Below are 15,841 nucleotides of genomic sequence, written 5' to 3' on the forward strand. Positions count from 1 at the left end.
GGTTAGGGGTTGGGTGTGTGTGTCAGGTTAGGGTTGGGTGTGTGTGTTGGCTTAGTGTTGGGTGTGTGTGTTGGGTTAGGGGTTGGGTGTGTGTGTCAGGTTAGGGTTGGGTGCGTGTCTGTCGGGTTAGGTTTGGGTGTGTGTGTGTTGGGTTAGTGTTGGGTGTGTGTGTCAGGTTAGGTTTGGGTGTGTGTGTGTTGGGTTAGTGTTGGGTGTGTTTGTCAGGTTAGGGTTGGGTGTGTGTGTCGGGTTAGGGTTGGGTGTGTGTGTGTGTGTCGGGTTAGAGTGTGTGTTGAGGGGTGGGGCGGGGCTAAATGTGATGGCTCATTGTCATGTCAGGTAAGTAGACAGATTTCTATCTTTATGTTAATTCCCTTAGATAATTGGGAACTGGGTAACAAAGCACTCAAACACACCAGCAGTACATACACCCATATTTGTTTACATGCGACTTTAACATGGCTGTTACTTTGATGATCATGTAACATACAGCATACATTGTTGGTCTTTGGACTAACGCCTCTCTTGGCTTCCTGGATTTTCTGATCCCCATCAGACACTCACCTCCCATGAATGCTGTGCTGACACACAATGGAAGGATACTGATTGCATGAATGCATTGCTGCCGGTGCAATCTCCAGGCCCAGCCACACGGGTGACAAGAGGAGGTATCCAATCAACTATCACTATGGGAGGCATCATTTGTTAGTCTGGAATAAATACATACCATCAGCCCATCCAGTCTCATGGGAGACCTTAACACACATACACAGACAGAGCCACATCAACTGGATTCTATCCACCGAAAACAGAAATTACAGAATAAACAAAGGAGACTTTCGGCATATGAATGAATCATTCATTGCATTACTGTGACTTCTAAAATCAAACCTGCCTTTTTATTGTGCAGAAACAAGACCTATCTTCATGCTTTCTCCTCTGCTCAATTGAATTTTTACAAGAGGATTTGCACACTTGAGAAAAAGAAAGTTTTGTCACTTCCATCAACAAGATGAAAGGGAGGGATAAAGGGATCCACAGAAAGCGAACAGACACGGTTCTCTCACATCAGCTCAAGCAGTCCTTTTTAATGGCTGGCATCTAGTTACATCTGCACAATTATGAGTATGACAGGGCAGTGTTGGTGACAAAGGGTGGGTAAAATCACTGGGGAAGCCAAGCCAGGACAAAAGCCTTATAACGCCCTATGTTGTTATAATAGTGTTTGCTCTATGCTGCTTTTCATAATCTACACAAACAGTTTGGGTCATCACAAAACCAGAGAGACAGTCTGTCTGGAGAAGTTCATGAAGACATTGTAGCATCATGTAACATAATCTTTTTAACATGGCAAAGAAGGTTAGCGTATCCAATGTTCGGACTACTAAACAAATAAATTAGGCTTGTGGATTTACACTCACTAACATTTTCGGTCATTTAAAAAAGAAAACAAAGTGACAACTATTTCAGAATAATTTCCACTTCCACAGTTCAGCACAAAACACCGCAAAAATCAACCCACTAATGAGCCAAATGATATAATGCTGTGGTCGTCTACTGTTGTGTGTGTGTGTCTCTGTGAGTGTGAGGTGAGCAAGGGAAAACAGTTCACACATTCATCACATTAATAGAGGAAAACTGAAACCATTTCCCAACTTACTACCATGTTCTGTAAAATATACCTGCCCCCTGCCCTTCACCTCTGCCAAGCATTGTCTGATTACCTACAACCCAACATGCTGCTTGCACAGTGAGCAGAGATCCAAAGCCATTCAGATGAATGGTCCCTCTCCAGCAGTACCTCTGACCTGGCCTGAGACACGACACCTCCACCAGGGAGCATTCAAACAGAGTAGAAATCACTACTGCTGACGCTGGCACTGTAATGCAACGAAGGGATGGCAATAAACAGATGGACAATGAGGAAGATATGAGGGCAGCTTGTACAGGCATCTCCACCATCCATCTCTACAATACTGGCTGTACTAGATCCTGAGGTAAAACACATACAGACCCACTGACCAGACGCACTGAGTGCAGTGGTACAAGGACCTCCCTGGGTTCCCTGATTAGTCCGCAGAGGCAAAGGGCTCTACGGGAGAGAGACGGGAAAAGGATGGAGTCTTTTATTTAGTGGAGAGCCTGAGGCCTAAAGATCAGCAGGGGCAGAGAGAGGAGTGAGGGGAGGGACATAGAAGAGAGAAGCAAAGAACTCCTTCAGCATTGTTCAACCATGTGCCCAATCATAACAGTTGTAGTATGTGTAAAATTACATTTACGTTATAATTCAGTTTAAAATCAGAGGCTATTCGCCTGTTATAGGTCAGCTTTTAAATTACAGGTTTTTACTCACCAAAGTAACAACAGAGCATATTCAAAAGTTTTGTTGTCTCAAACTAATTCCCTATAATTCCCAAAAGAGTTATTTTAGGTGGTTTTGAAAATAAGAAAACATTAAAAAAGTTTTATCTTAAATTAATGTGGTTTTTTAATGGTTTTAATATGCTCATACCAAGTGAGTCTACTCTATTTTACAGAGGATCCGCTTCACAGCTCCTCAAGCCTGTCCTCCCAGGTCTCTCCCAGATTTTTCCTCCCAAGCTTCTCCCAGTTTCTCCCAGGATCTCCCAGGGCCTCTCCAAAGCCATTTCTCCCACGTCTCATCCCGGCTGCTTGTGGTAGTGTGGAAAAAAGACTGCTCTCTCTATCTGCTCACAGCCTCAACAGACTGATGGAGTGCTCTGCCAGATCCTCATGTGTTCGCCGGCGATGGCAGCAGCTGACCAGCCCTTCAGACACTGTGTTTACAGATCATCACTCTGACTGGCACACTGTTGCTCCTCTGCCTTTCAAATATTCAAATGTGGGTTACGGGTGAATGTTTCATGAGGGCTAACCTCAGGAATACGTCACGCAGCCACTGTTTGCCAGCATCCTACCACAGCAGTCACCTGACTGGCTAGATACACGCTTGTGAAGCTGTCGCGCTCAGTTATGACATCACATCAAAGGGCCCGTACGGCAGAGTAGCAGAGAGAAGATTATGAGGGCTCCCCTTTATGTTGACATGAGCAGTGTTCCAGGGTTAAGATGCCGTCGGATTAACGTCTGTCTTTGGATGGGGGGCCTGACCTCCGTCATTACAGTTCCATGGCTTTGGTCATTTCGCTAGTCATATGAAACTTAGGGTCTGAACAGTAATGACTTGAAAAGAGCTGTCTCCCTGTGTTTGTGTGTGCTGGACATTGGACACATCGATGACTGTCTGCCATGTCCTCTTGCTGTGCTGTCTGGGGTGTGTTGTGTGAGAGAAATCTGAGAGGGGTCAGAGGTGAACATCTAGCCGGGGCTATGAATACTAACACCCAAAACCTCCTCTATGACCGCTTTGACCACTATATACTGACCTGTGGAGATCGAGCTAGGACCACAACAGGACCATACTGAACGTTGCTAAAGCTTTGTGTAGTGTAAATGGAGAGGGCCTGTGGCTATGGCAGGGCTAACGGATTGCACAGCTTGTTGGTGATGTTTATATGCTCCAGTGGCATCAGAAATGACTTAACATGGTGCCCTGCAAGCCTCTGGGGGGGAGGGAGAGCCAGAGCCACCGTCACCCGCAATGAACCACTGTGTGCAGAGAATCAGGCCTTCTGATGATTGGAAGTGAAAATGATAATCTTTCCTCATCTACCGTAAAATGTGAGCTAACTTTAACCAGATTGGACGTATTACTTTAACTAGTTTGGAGTAAATTGTAGCAGTGTACTCATCAAAGGTCTTAGTTCAGAATTACACCTTGGAAATAAATGAAAAAAGTTGTGTGGTGTCCTAAAGAATCCTGCAGCCAGCCAACTGCTTCAGTGAGTAATGTGTACTTGCTATTACTGGGTTATGCATTTGTCCCAATTATTTATCTAAATCCAATGTGTACACAGTTAGACAATTTCCTGGGATAATGCATCACTATGCAAGCTTTATTTACACTGGAAAATGGTCTAGAAGCATATAATTTGTAAATGTTGGGTTGAACATTTTGTTGAATAAACAAATTATATAATTTAACATTTGTCGAATACCACTGTGAATCAGGCAGCAGAATATCATATGAAAATGCAGCTGGAAAAAAGGCGCATATATTGGACTGCAGCAGGCCAATCAAAAAGTTTGGATTGAGTATAAAATATATTTAGTCTAACAAAAAACAACAATTAAAGGGATTAATAAACAGCCCCTTTCACAATATGCAGACTGTGTCCTCACTGTGGCACCAAACCCAAACACGCACTCTATGCTTCAATGTTAACCGGAACTGATAATTAGTTGGTTCTCATTGATGATAAAAGTTGTGTCACAGTAAGAACCAGCAGAGAGGAGAACACATTAGTACTTGTCATAGAGAACACCATTGTAGGGAGAGGGAAACTGGGGAACTAGGTCAGGGGAACAGTAGGACAGGACTGGGGGTAGAAGACAGTAGGATTAGCCACCTCATCACCAGAATGCTCCACTAACATCCAGGGAATACATAATCATATTCTCTTTCATACTGTGAAAATCAATGGGTTGTCCGCTGTTGGAGCTTCTCCATTACACTGGGATATCCTCACTGAAATTATCTCACATTTTGGCAGTGTTACTGGGAAGTCACCGTAGCAACAGCTGAGACCCTGGCTGCCAGTGGCCACAACGTTTAAATGTAAGCCCTTGTTCCCCTGCCTGCCATGTCACCAAGGAGACAGACCCTAGGCTGTACAGGCAGTACAGTACTCTTTCAGAAAATGTATCCAAACCTTTCTCAAGGGAGGTGCAGTGTTGGGGTCACTAGAAAAATGAATCAATTACCTATTACTCATTAATACAATTACAATTATTTGGTTTCAACGTGTTTCAACAACAAGAAACCAGGTAAGTCTCGTTCAGCCGGTCCGCGATAAGAAGGAAGGAATGTTGTTGCCCTGGCTGGATTCGATACGCGGTGTCCTATGCGACAGACTGCGTCTTTAACCATTATGCTGTTTAAACAGCGGGTGTTGTTGTTGTTATACATGAGTAGAGATGTGGTGTCTGTTTACAACCTGCATTGTCAAACCAATTAGTCGAAACCCCACGGTTCTCAAAACTAGTTCCCTAAATGACCTATTAACATCCAAACCAACAACAGGTATAATGGGATCGCAACACAGTGACTCCGAAATGGTCCTTGTCGGTGAAGTTCGTCCATCGCAATATAACCGTAAACAGTTTTACTTGAGGCTTACTATAATGCAGCCAGCAAAGTTTTAGCCTAACCTGAAGAAATCCAAATGCCTACTTTGTTTGGTCTGTGGTAAGGACCAATCCCCGGTCCAATGGGTGGCAGACCACATTTCTAACCAGTACGCTATTTAACAATGGGTAGTCAGTCAGCCTGTTAGTTAGTTTACCCATTCAAGTCCTCACTTAAACCGATCATGTCCTCACTTAAACCGATCATGTCCTCACTTAAACCGATCATGTCCTCACTTAAACCACTCATGCCCTCACTTAAACCACTCATGTCCTCACATAAACCACTCGTGTCCTCACATAAACCAATCATGCCCTCACATAAACCAATCATGCCCTCACATAAACCAATCAGGTCCTCACTTAAACCACTCAAAATTACAGTGACAAGCCATATAGCTTTAGGTCAGAGGATCTTTTACCGAAAGTTTGAATCCCCAGGTTGACAAAGTGGGGCGGTTGGACTGTTGCAATAGTCCATATGTAGACATGCCAAAACATCAATATTATTCAGTACACTGTTTAAGTAGTGCTTCATTGACTTTGTAAATACTGCACATCTCCCAAAACAGAATTACATTTGTCATGAGTGCAGGTAGATCAGCCAGGGAATCCGAGTGGGCATTGGCTCAGTGATGCATCAGCTGACCTTGGGACCTCTCCTACCTAATCTAATATGGAGGTCTATTTAAGTCAGTCAGGGTACTCACTCTGTCTGCTACTCTGCTGGTCGTCTTGTGTGGTCGCTAAACCCACCCACCACCCCAGCCTCCACCTGTTAGTTCTGTTTCCTTCCGCGGGGGGATTGGTACTGTGTACATTGCTCATCGCCATCGGTATTACTATTGTAATATTACAGTGTTAATGTTATTAGGAGTATTGTATGCACCATCATGTGATGGTGATGAGTTATTCCAAAGAAACAGAACCTAACGTCAAGATGTCGTATGACTATTGCTGAACATTGTTTCTTTAATAAATACGTAAACGAAGACATGGCAATTCCTGTCTGAACTCCTTGTTTTCTCTTCTACAATGTTGCAAACTAGCCTATGAAACAAACATCTCTGCAAAACATTTTCTTATTAGCTACCCTCTTGCCCATCTACTCAGAACCAAAACCTCAGAAAATAATTTTCAGGTTCTAAAGTATACATTGGACCGGTCCAATTAGAAAAAAGGCACTGCTTTAATTTTATTACAACGACACCCCAGGAATGTGTTTATTAACTGCAAAATAGCCCATTTGTGTCTAATACACCAATAAAAGGTGTTGTGAGATCAACACAACTACCGTAAACAGAAACAGGTATCAAATTAAATTAGAAAAACACCTTCAACACATCTCACTACACTCAAATGGGCCTCTAATGTAGCTGCAACATATGGAAACAAACAAACATGAAATGAAAACTCCTGGGGCTTGTGATGATAGGAGACATGACACGTGCATTCTAGACTTGTATTCATTACATTATGAATTAATGCATCAGAAAGTAGAAAGGTCCTGGATTACAACATCAGAAAGAGGCCTGCGATACTGCATCAGATAAAGGAAGAAGCCTGTGATACCACATCAGACATAGGAAGAAGTCTGTGATACCACATCAGAGAAAGGAAGAAGTCTATGATACTGCATCAGAGAAAGGAAGAAGTATGTGATACCACATCAGAGAAAGGAAGAAGCCTGTGATATTGCATCAGATAAAGGAAGAAGCCTGTGATACCACATCAGAGAAAGGAAGAAGTATGTGATACCACATCAGAGAAAGGAAGAAGCCTGTGATACTGCATCAGATAAAGGAAGAAGCCTGTGATACTGCATCAGAGAAAGGAAGAAGTCTGTGATACTGCATCAGATAAAGGAAGAAGTCTGTGATACCGCATCAGAGAAAGGAAGAAGTCTGTGATACTGCATCAGATAAAGGAAGAAGTCTGTGATACTGCATCAGAGAAAGGAAGAAGTCTGTGATACTGCATCAGATAAAGGAAGAAGTCTGTGATACCGCATCAGAGAAAGGAAGAAGTATGTGATACCGCATCAGAGAAAGGAAGAAGCCTGTGATACTGCATCAGATAAAGGAAGAAGTCTGTGATACTGCATCAGAGAAAGGAAGAAGTCTGTGATACTGCATCAGAGAAAGGAAGAAGTCTGTGATACTGCATCAGAGAAAGGAAGAAGTCTGTGATACTGCATCAGAGAAAGGAAGAAGTCTGTGATACTGCATCAGAGAAAGGAAGAAGTATGTGATACTGCATCAGAAAAAGGAAGAAGTCTGTGATACTGCATCAGAGAAAGGAAGAAGTCTGTGATACTGCATCAGAGAAAGGAAGAAACCTGTGATACAACTTCAGAGAGAGGAAGAAGGCTGTGATACTACTTCAGAGAGAGGAAAAGGCCTGTGATACTATTTCAGTGAGGAAGAGGTCTGTGATACTATTTCAGTGAGGAAGAGGCCTGTGATACTACTTCAGTGAGGAAGAGGCCTGTGATACTACTTCATTGAGGAAGAGGCCTGTGATACTACTTCAGTGAGGAAGAGGCCTGTGATACTACATCATTGAGGAAGAGGCCTGTGATACTACTTCAGTGAGGAAGAGGCCTGTGATACTACTTCAGAATGAAGAACAGGCCTGTGATACTACATCAGTGAGGAAGAGACATGTGATACTACTTACGTTTTAAGGATATAACTGGTTTTGGAATTATAATTTTAAGAATCTGATGATATTGATGATGAAAAATCATACTGTATTATTTTGGGGACTGAAGGCTTCAGTTGCCCACATGTCCTATCTGGATGTTGAAGGAGGCCAACCTGCACCAGAGGCAACCCTGAATTGGGTAGTTAAACAGTTTAGGGAAGTGATCAGATGCAGATGCAGATGAGACTGAATCCCAGCCAAATATTGGGAAAAGGATCTATGCAATAGTGAAAGAGACACAAAATCAGGTGAGAAAAGAATGAGAGAAGAGGACGTGCGAGGGAGTGAGATGAAGACAGAGGGAGAGATAAAGAGAGAAGAGAGAGATGGAAGATAAAGAGAGAAAGGAAGACAGTGGGAGAGAGAGTTGGTGACCTAGTTAGGCCTTTCACTGTTCTCTCCCTGATCCCCAGATTAGGTGTCCTGGAATCTCGGGTGTCTTTGGCAGACTAGCAGCCTGGGAGGATGGGCAGGAAAATTAAATGACGAACATGTTCTTTGGACCTCCACTGCCATGACAAGGCAGGTGTATAAATCCCCAGCCACATTATCATAAGGCCCACCGAAATCCAACAATATATACACCAAAAGCTGGCCTTTTTTATATTTTTCATTGGTTGAGATAGGTGGAGATCTAACCCCAAGGTACTGTTTGTTGAATGAAAACCTGTTTTCAAATAGCACTGGGGATACGTTGATAGCAAACATAATTCCATAATTTATGTTCATACTGAATGAAATCACATTTTTCAAATTAGTTGTATATTAAATTAATTCCTGAGAGATACAGTTGGTAAAAATAAAAATGCTATTTAATAAGGAGAGCTTTTTTTAAATGTTAAAAAACGTGCAACTAGCCATGGAGGTTTAAAAAACATGGGTATCTTCCAATTCAGGAATTGAAGAAGAATTAATTAATTATATTGGTGGAAAATTATGGTTGATATGCAGTATCTAAACTGCAACAGCGAATGGGCATCAAATTTACCTTTTACAATCTGTAAAAAAAAGACTGTAGCTACAACTCAGACTCCCAGAGCACAGAGTAAACAGAAACTCCTCATTCCCATGATGTCACCGAGGGCAGAACAAATAGTGCTACTGCAAATGTTAAACAGAGCACAACAGCAATGCATCTTATTTATTTTAATGTCTTAATAATGTTGAAAAAAAATGCTGCATTGACTTAAATCCAATTTAAAGTCCCCTCTGTTATGTCACTTAGCAGAAATTATCAAACTTCCTTTTTTATATCACACAAAGAATGGTCATAAACATAATCATGTATGTACATAGAGAGACTGTTCCAGTTATGTGTAGTCAATGACAAGTTACGTGTGAGTCATTATGTAGACTGTGGTTCAGAGAGGGTAAGTTGGTCATATGGAATCAGCCAGAAAGCGGGGATGTCCCCAGACTTGAAAAACACACTGGGCTCAGCTTGATGGTGATTGGGAAGGGGAGGAGGGCCTGGGCAATTGAAATAAAGTGCACATCGTAAAAACAAAGCAGCTGTCAGCTCTCCTTGTGCGTATTTAGTTGAAAACATCCCAGCAGCGTTAATGACAATTTGCTAAACGTCCGTGACTGGCCAGAACACATCCAGGACTAAAGACCTGATTTGTTGAGCTTCTGCCAGGAAGAGAAAGGGATATGATTTCTTGGCATTCAAAGCACAGCATTGACAGTGGCACAGAGAAGCAAGACACCGCATGCACTTCATCTGTCGGTAGTCCAAATTCATAGTTTTCAGTCACGTGGTTGCTCTGACAGCCTGGCGGGCAAAACATTGTTGAAATATTCTATGGAGCTACTGCACAAGCTGGGCAAATGTTCTACTTTTACAGCCCATGGGTGTTTAGATCACCTCACCAAACATGAAGAACAATGACAACAAAGGTACGCAAACAACCGTCAAGTCTTAGGCACTAGTGACCCATATACAGCAGCCGATGCGTTATTTACATTGTTAAAAACAGCTATATCCCTGTCGGGGCCGAAATTTGGGATGTGTACATATACCTTGTAGAGAATCCATCCCTTTACATTGTTACCAAAATGAAAGCGTACAAAAGTACAGACAGCTATCTGTACATTCGATCAGGGTGGGTCAATAATGGAATTGTTTGAGAGGAGAAGGAGAATAAATTACTCATTGTCAAAGCAAAGAGTGGGCCAAATTGTGATGGCTATCTCCAAAACTGCAGCCCTTGTGAAGTGTTCTGCCGGTATGCAGTGGTCAGTACCTATCAAAAGTGGTCCAAGGAAGGAAAAGTTGTTAACCGGCAACAGGGTAATGGGCGACCAAGGCTTTTTGATGCACGTGAGGAGCGAAGGCTGGCCCGTGTGGTCCGATCCAACAGATGAGCAATTGTAGCTGAAACTGCTGAAAAAGTTAATGCTGGTACTGATAGAAAGGTGTCAGAACACACAGTGCATCACAGTTTGCTGCATATGGGGCTGCGTAGATGCAGACCAGTCAGGGTGCCCATGCTGACCCCTGTCCACTGCCGAAACCGCCTATAATGGACACATGAGCATCAGAACTGGACCACGGAGCAATGGAAGAAGGTGGCCTGGTCTGATGAATCACGTAATATTTTACATCACGTGGATGATGGGTGCCTGTGTGTCGCTTCTCCTGGAGAACACATGACATCGCATCCAATGGAATTGCAACTATCTGGCATTTTCAATTATAACTAGTAAAAGTTATGGAGTTGTCAATGGAGGGCAATGGAAGGAGAGTTTGTTTTAACCACCAAGTGGGCTTTCCTTTATGCCGTAACATCACGTGAAAACTATCAATTGTGCTAACATATGGGTAGTACTGCAATGACGTGGATGCGGGCGTAACACAACTTGAATTTATAAATACTAGGCACTGTGAACATGATGCTAACCTATGGAATCATTTGTAATCTAATCCACATGAATCTATCGTCACACGAGCATTAATGTATTATTATCCCAATGTCATGTCATTGTGTGTTGCCTGATTCCATTATGTTTGTGCAAGCCACACCATTTTTCTTTTAATGCGTTTAGCATAATCTTGAGAAATAGGCGTTATAAGCCATTCCCAGAAACACAGAACTTTAGAAACAGTATAGCCAAATACGTCATCACTGGCAGTTGTCTTGAAACATACATAATCGCCAGTGTCCAAATGGTTGGAGCTACAAACTCATTCTAATCAGGAGTCTCAGGAACATTTGAATGTGTCTAGTTTTGACGTGAGACATCCACAAGACCAGCTATCAACCAAAAGCTAAGAAGTCAGTGGAAAATCACCGCCATGAGGTGCACTTAGAAATTACCAGTTAGAGCTAAAACATTATAAAATAAGTTCTATATTCAGTATAGTCCCTGGAACAAGGAGGTTGTTTTGGTTTTGCACTACAACACCCACAGGCTGATCTAAAATGGTAATGGTCAGCAAAGTAAGTTGTGAAAAAATTGACAATTAGGATTAAAAAAAATATCAAAAATGATGTAATACTTTTTTTTTTCTTTCTCATCTTTTGGATACTAAATAGGCAAAGCAGGAAATAATTAAAACTTGACTTATTTCCAGATTTTATGGAAAACTTGGTACATTTTGTAGAACCTGATTTTATGTGTAATTACACTCAAGGCACTTTCATTGTATCAAATAATTGTTCAATATTTTTCAGGAATGCTACATATATAGGTCCTACAACTCCCAATCAAAATACAAAATGGTTCATGCACACTAAATCTTTTGTAAACTTTGCACTCACAGAATGTAGTGCCTTGCCTGTATTAAATGCTTCCATTGGAACAATAGAACCTAACACATCCCAATATAACACGTCTCCCCCTTCACACCTAGTTGCCATATCACGCCATGTGTCCTCACGGGAGTAAATAAGCACCCTTCTCTCTCTCCCTCATATATCTCTTGGATGTTAGCCTCCCTCCGGGACCACTAAGCCCTGGGCTGTTTATGTTGCTATAATCTGTCACCCGGTCTACAGTGGTCAGAGATGGTTCAGGAGCATTGTAAACAGGAGGCTGAAGAACAGGTTTTCCTCCCATTCTAACAGACTGATAAATTGCTGGCTAACTTCCCTCCACACTGATCTAGGTTTTGAGCTCTTTGTGCTCACTCAAACAAAAATGTACTTTGTCTCGTTTACGCACGCTCACCATGCACATACTCAATTCTGCACACTCCCCATAGTTTTTATTATTATTTGTATTTATTGCCTTGTTCAGGATCCAAGACACAAGAGCTTTGCTACTCCCACAGTTTAAATGAGTTATGTTGTACTTCTATTTACCCCATTGTTTAGGAGCAGAGACACTAGAACGTTGCTACATCTGCTTTAATGTGTACTGTATGGGACTAATATCAAACGTAGAAACTTTAATCTGCTGCAGGTAAGGATTGTGATCCTCAGGCCTGCAAAGGGGCCTTTGCTTTCAAGGAAAGTACTAGTAACTGAACATTTTGGTAAATTAATAAATTCTGGGGAACCAGCATTTTTTAGTACAAGAGTTGAGAATCCATGTACAACATATAGAGCCATTTCAGAGAGTTGACATAAGACAGTGGTTCCCAACCAGGGGTACTAGGACTCCTGGGGGTACTTGGCCTCTCCACAGGAGGTACTTGAAAACATTAATGACACCATAGGCTTAATAGTGAAATTTACATGAAGGGGTACTTACGGGGTACCGAAAGCAGTGCAAAATATTTGGGGGTACAGTAACTGAAAGAGGTTGGGAGCCACTGACATAAGACATACAGAGTAGACAGAATGGTACCTTGAACAGGACTGTATGTAGAATATTCTCTGTGTGAAAACTAGTTAATTTGCAGGTTCACATTTGAAGCAACTACAGTATTCACATTACATATAGTCAGGTAGAATGAGTTTTACAAGAGACATTTAATATTTGCTTTCTCTGTACACTAGCGAAAGAAACTGAATCTCCACAATGTCCACTGACCATTTTGTCAATCAACTAACAAAAACAATTTATTAATTTTTATATATGTTAAAGATATTTCATAGGATGGCATAATGATTAGATGGCATAATGATTCCCTACACTATTCAACACTTGAACCGAGGCAAACAAATAGAGCAGCAAGGGACAAAATTTAAAGAAGGACCACTGCATTTCTTGTTATTCTGGTAAAAAACTAAAATATAAGGCTGTTCATCTGTCCTTTATACAACATGGAATCATTCTCATTGGAGCTGTGATATTCTATCATCTCATCAATTATATCAGGAAAACATGTACCTGTATGTCATAAAAAGGGAAATGTTTCAGCAGAATATCAGAAACCAGGACTGCTGCTTTAACATTTATTTGCTTCATATTGTTGTCATTACATCAATATATTTTTTACTTCTTAAAAAGTTGATCAATGTTGGAATGTGTTTAAAGTCGTTTGAATCCTCATGGGATTCCCTCAGTCCAGGAGAGAGCCGAATGACAATCAACGGATGAACAAAAACACATACACAAACTTAGAGTAATTAATTTTGATCGGCACTATGCCCTGCCGTTAATTCAGACTAAAGATAAAACGAAACATCAAAGTTAGACAAGCCGCAATGAAACTATAAGAAAAAGAAACCAGCCCTTAACCCCAGTTTCTTCCCTCAAAGGAAATTATTCAGGCTATGATTCAATCTACATTATTGAATTATATAAAGTATCACAACTTCGCAGTGAACAAATGGCTCTTGACCATCTATGTAATTTAAGCAGAAATAGCATATTACTGTATTGATTCTCTTGAATGGATTATAAAACCTGACTTATGTTTCATTCGAATACATTGTAACCAGCGCTGGCTAATCCCTCTATAAAACGACTAATATAGAAATTGAAAATAACCTAATAGCTAGGCCTATAACTCCAAAGTGCATTATTCTTTAAGAGATGGTTGGTCATTTTACAACATCAACTTCTAGCGTGCATGGTCATAGTGAATAATAACAACATCAGTGGTAGGCTAGCTGGGTTATTGTCTGTGGTTAAGCATTTTGTTTTTGCCTTGTTCAAGTCAGCCACAACGTCAATTTAAGGACAGCTTTGTAGTGGCTTGTCAAACAGGCTGGAGAATCAGTTCATTGTACGTTCAGTATATTATCGTCCATGTGAATGGAGTCATGGCAGAAATGTGTTAGAAAACAAATTATTAACACCACAATAGAGTCGACCGTGACTATCGCGGGACCTGCGGGATGCACTTGGTGTAGCATCAATGCTTTTCTATATGAAAAACACTTGCAGCATATATCTTCCTACATAATCACAGGCAATATAGTTAGGCTACTGTAGAAATATAGTAAAAGTGATCTGACCTGGATTGTGCATGTGTATTCCGTATCATCCAGCAGTCTGACGGTGCAGTCGTATTCTCTATCCAGATTCCTGATGCTGCCACTCATTATTCGGCTCAACATCTTTTTGCAGAATTGCTGGTCTGCGTCTAGGACCACAACAATAAACTGAACACAGCACAGAAGTAATGTCACATTAAATTACTACATTTTCCGACCAACCAGTCGAGCAGCAGCTGAAGATTCTACTGCCGATACACTGAGCATTGTCTATCCCATAAAAGTATACACAGCACAACCAAAAGCAACAGCACGGAATCATTGAAGGATGCCCGCATCTAGCTCCGGCAGCAATCCACCCTTGTGTACCCGTAGTCGAACGATTGGTGAACATTCACCATTCACCGCTTGCAACTTGAGCTAGAGGGGGCGGAACCTGTAAAAATAGACTGACGTCAATGAGAACCAACCGGAGCGATTTTCTAGACTAGACAGTCAAAAGTTGATTTCCAGGCTACAGATTCACAACCTATACATGCTTATGATAATCTGGTAATCCTATTTCATATTGATCAAGATCAAAGTAATACATGGTTGTCTATTCTATCCATATTGACTGACATTCTGACACATTTTGTTTAAAATGCATGTGTGTGTGTCTGTGTGTTTGTTTGTGTGTGTGTGTGTGTGTGTGTGTGTATGTGTGTGTGGGGGGGAGTAATTTCGATAAATGTCGCATTCCCATACAGGATTTTGTTCGTTTTCCATGCCTTTTTCGTGAAATTTTTATATCATGCATTTTATTTTTCTTTACAATTAAATGGTACCACAACACATGATAAAATAGTAGGCTAGTAGTGGCATTCTTCTCATCCTACACATGCCGAGTTGGTTACTTTTCTCAGACGATCTGTGGGTATTTATAATACATTATTTTCTTGCAGCCGACCACTCCCAATAACAAATAAATTCAATATTACTTGAATTATATTAATGAACATGGGATGGCTTTTCACGTCTCCCAACAACATATTTCAGAGACGCGTCCACCTCCTAGTGGACGTATCGGGTATGTATAACACCTGGGCCGTCTTCATTGATTTACTGTGTCCAGAAAATTGGTCAGAAAACTTTTGTAAGCGATGCAGAATAATGTAGAACATTATTTGGAGTGTATGTGATTGATAAATTCAAATTGAATTGAAAACATCGAAAAAAAACTGACCCTTGTGCCGTGACATTGTGTTCGCAATGCCGTGACCCGGATTCGAACCGGGGTTGCTGCGGCCACAACGCAGAGTACTAACCACTATACGATCACGGCGAGCTACCAGGGTATGTTGCTCAATTGAAGATTTTAGGTTTATAACCCAGATTGACATACACAATAAGTTAATAATTGGATGACGTTGCATGTACGTTCAAAAAAATATTTTCATACGTTTAGCGGTGAATACGACTATACAGTTTCACTAATTAAGTTAACGTTAGCTAGTTAGCCAGGAGTAACTCGGTCCTTAATGTAAATGGTTTAC

The 15,841-nt window shown here is 41.3% G+C and overlaps 1 protein-coding gene and 1 non-coding gene across 5 annotated transcripts in view; both read right to left on the reverse strand.

Annotated features, from left to right (window-relative positions):
- LOC105025676 (FERM domain-containing protein 5) overlaps positions 1–14,699 on the reverse strand; it is an 82,927-nt gene extending 68,228 nt beyond the window's left edge. For 3 of the 4 annotated variants that reach the window (XM_034288313.1, XM_034288317.1, XM_034288312.1), the window contains exon 1: positions 14,328–14,699. In XM_034288313.1, coding sequence (XP_034144204.1) covers positions 14,328–14,429 — 102 coding nt within the window. In that variant the 5' untranslated portion in view covers positions 14,430–14,699. The remainder of the gene's footprint in view (positions 1–14,327) is intronic. The other variant, XM_034288314.1, reaches the window with a different exon arrangement.
- Positions 14,700–15,558: 859 nt separating this feature from the next.
- Positions 15,559–15,630, reverse strand: trnah-gug. The gene has a single exon. It is a non-coding gene; the product is annotated as a tRNA-His (tRNA).
- Positions 15,631–15,841: the final 211 nt, after the last annotated feature.

This window comes from Esox lucius, chromosome 19 (assembly GCF_011004845.1).
Source record: "Esox lucius isolate fEsoLuc1 chromosome 19, fEsoLuc1.pri, whole genome shotgun sequence".
In the NCBI taxonomy this organism is placed as follows: Eukaryota; Metazoa; Chordata; class Actinopteri; order Esociformes; family Esocidae; genus Esox; species Esox lucius.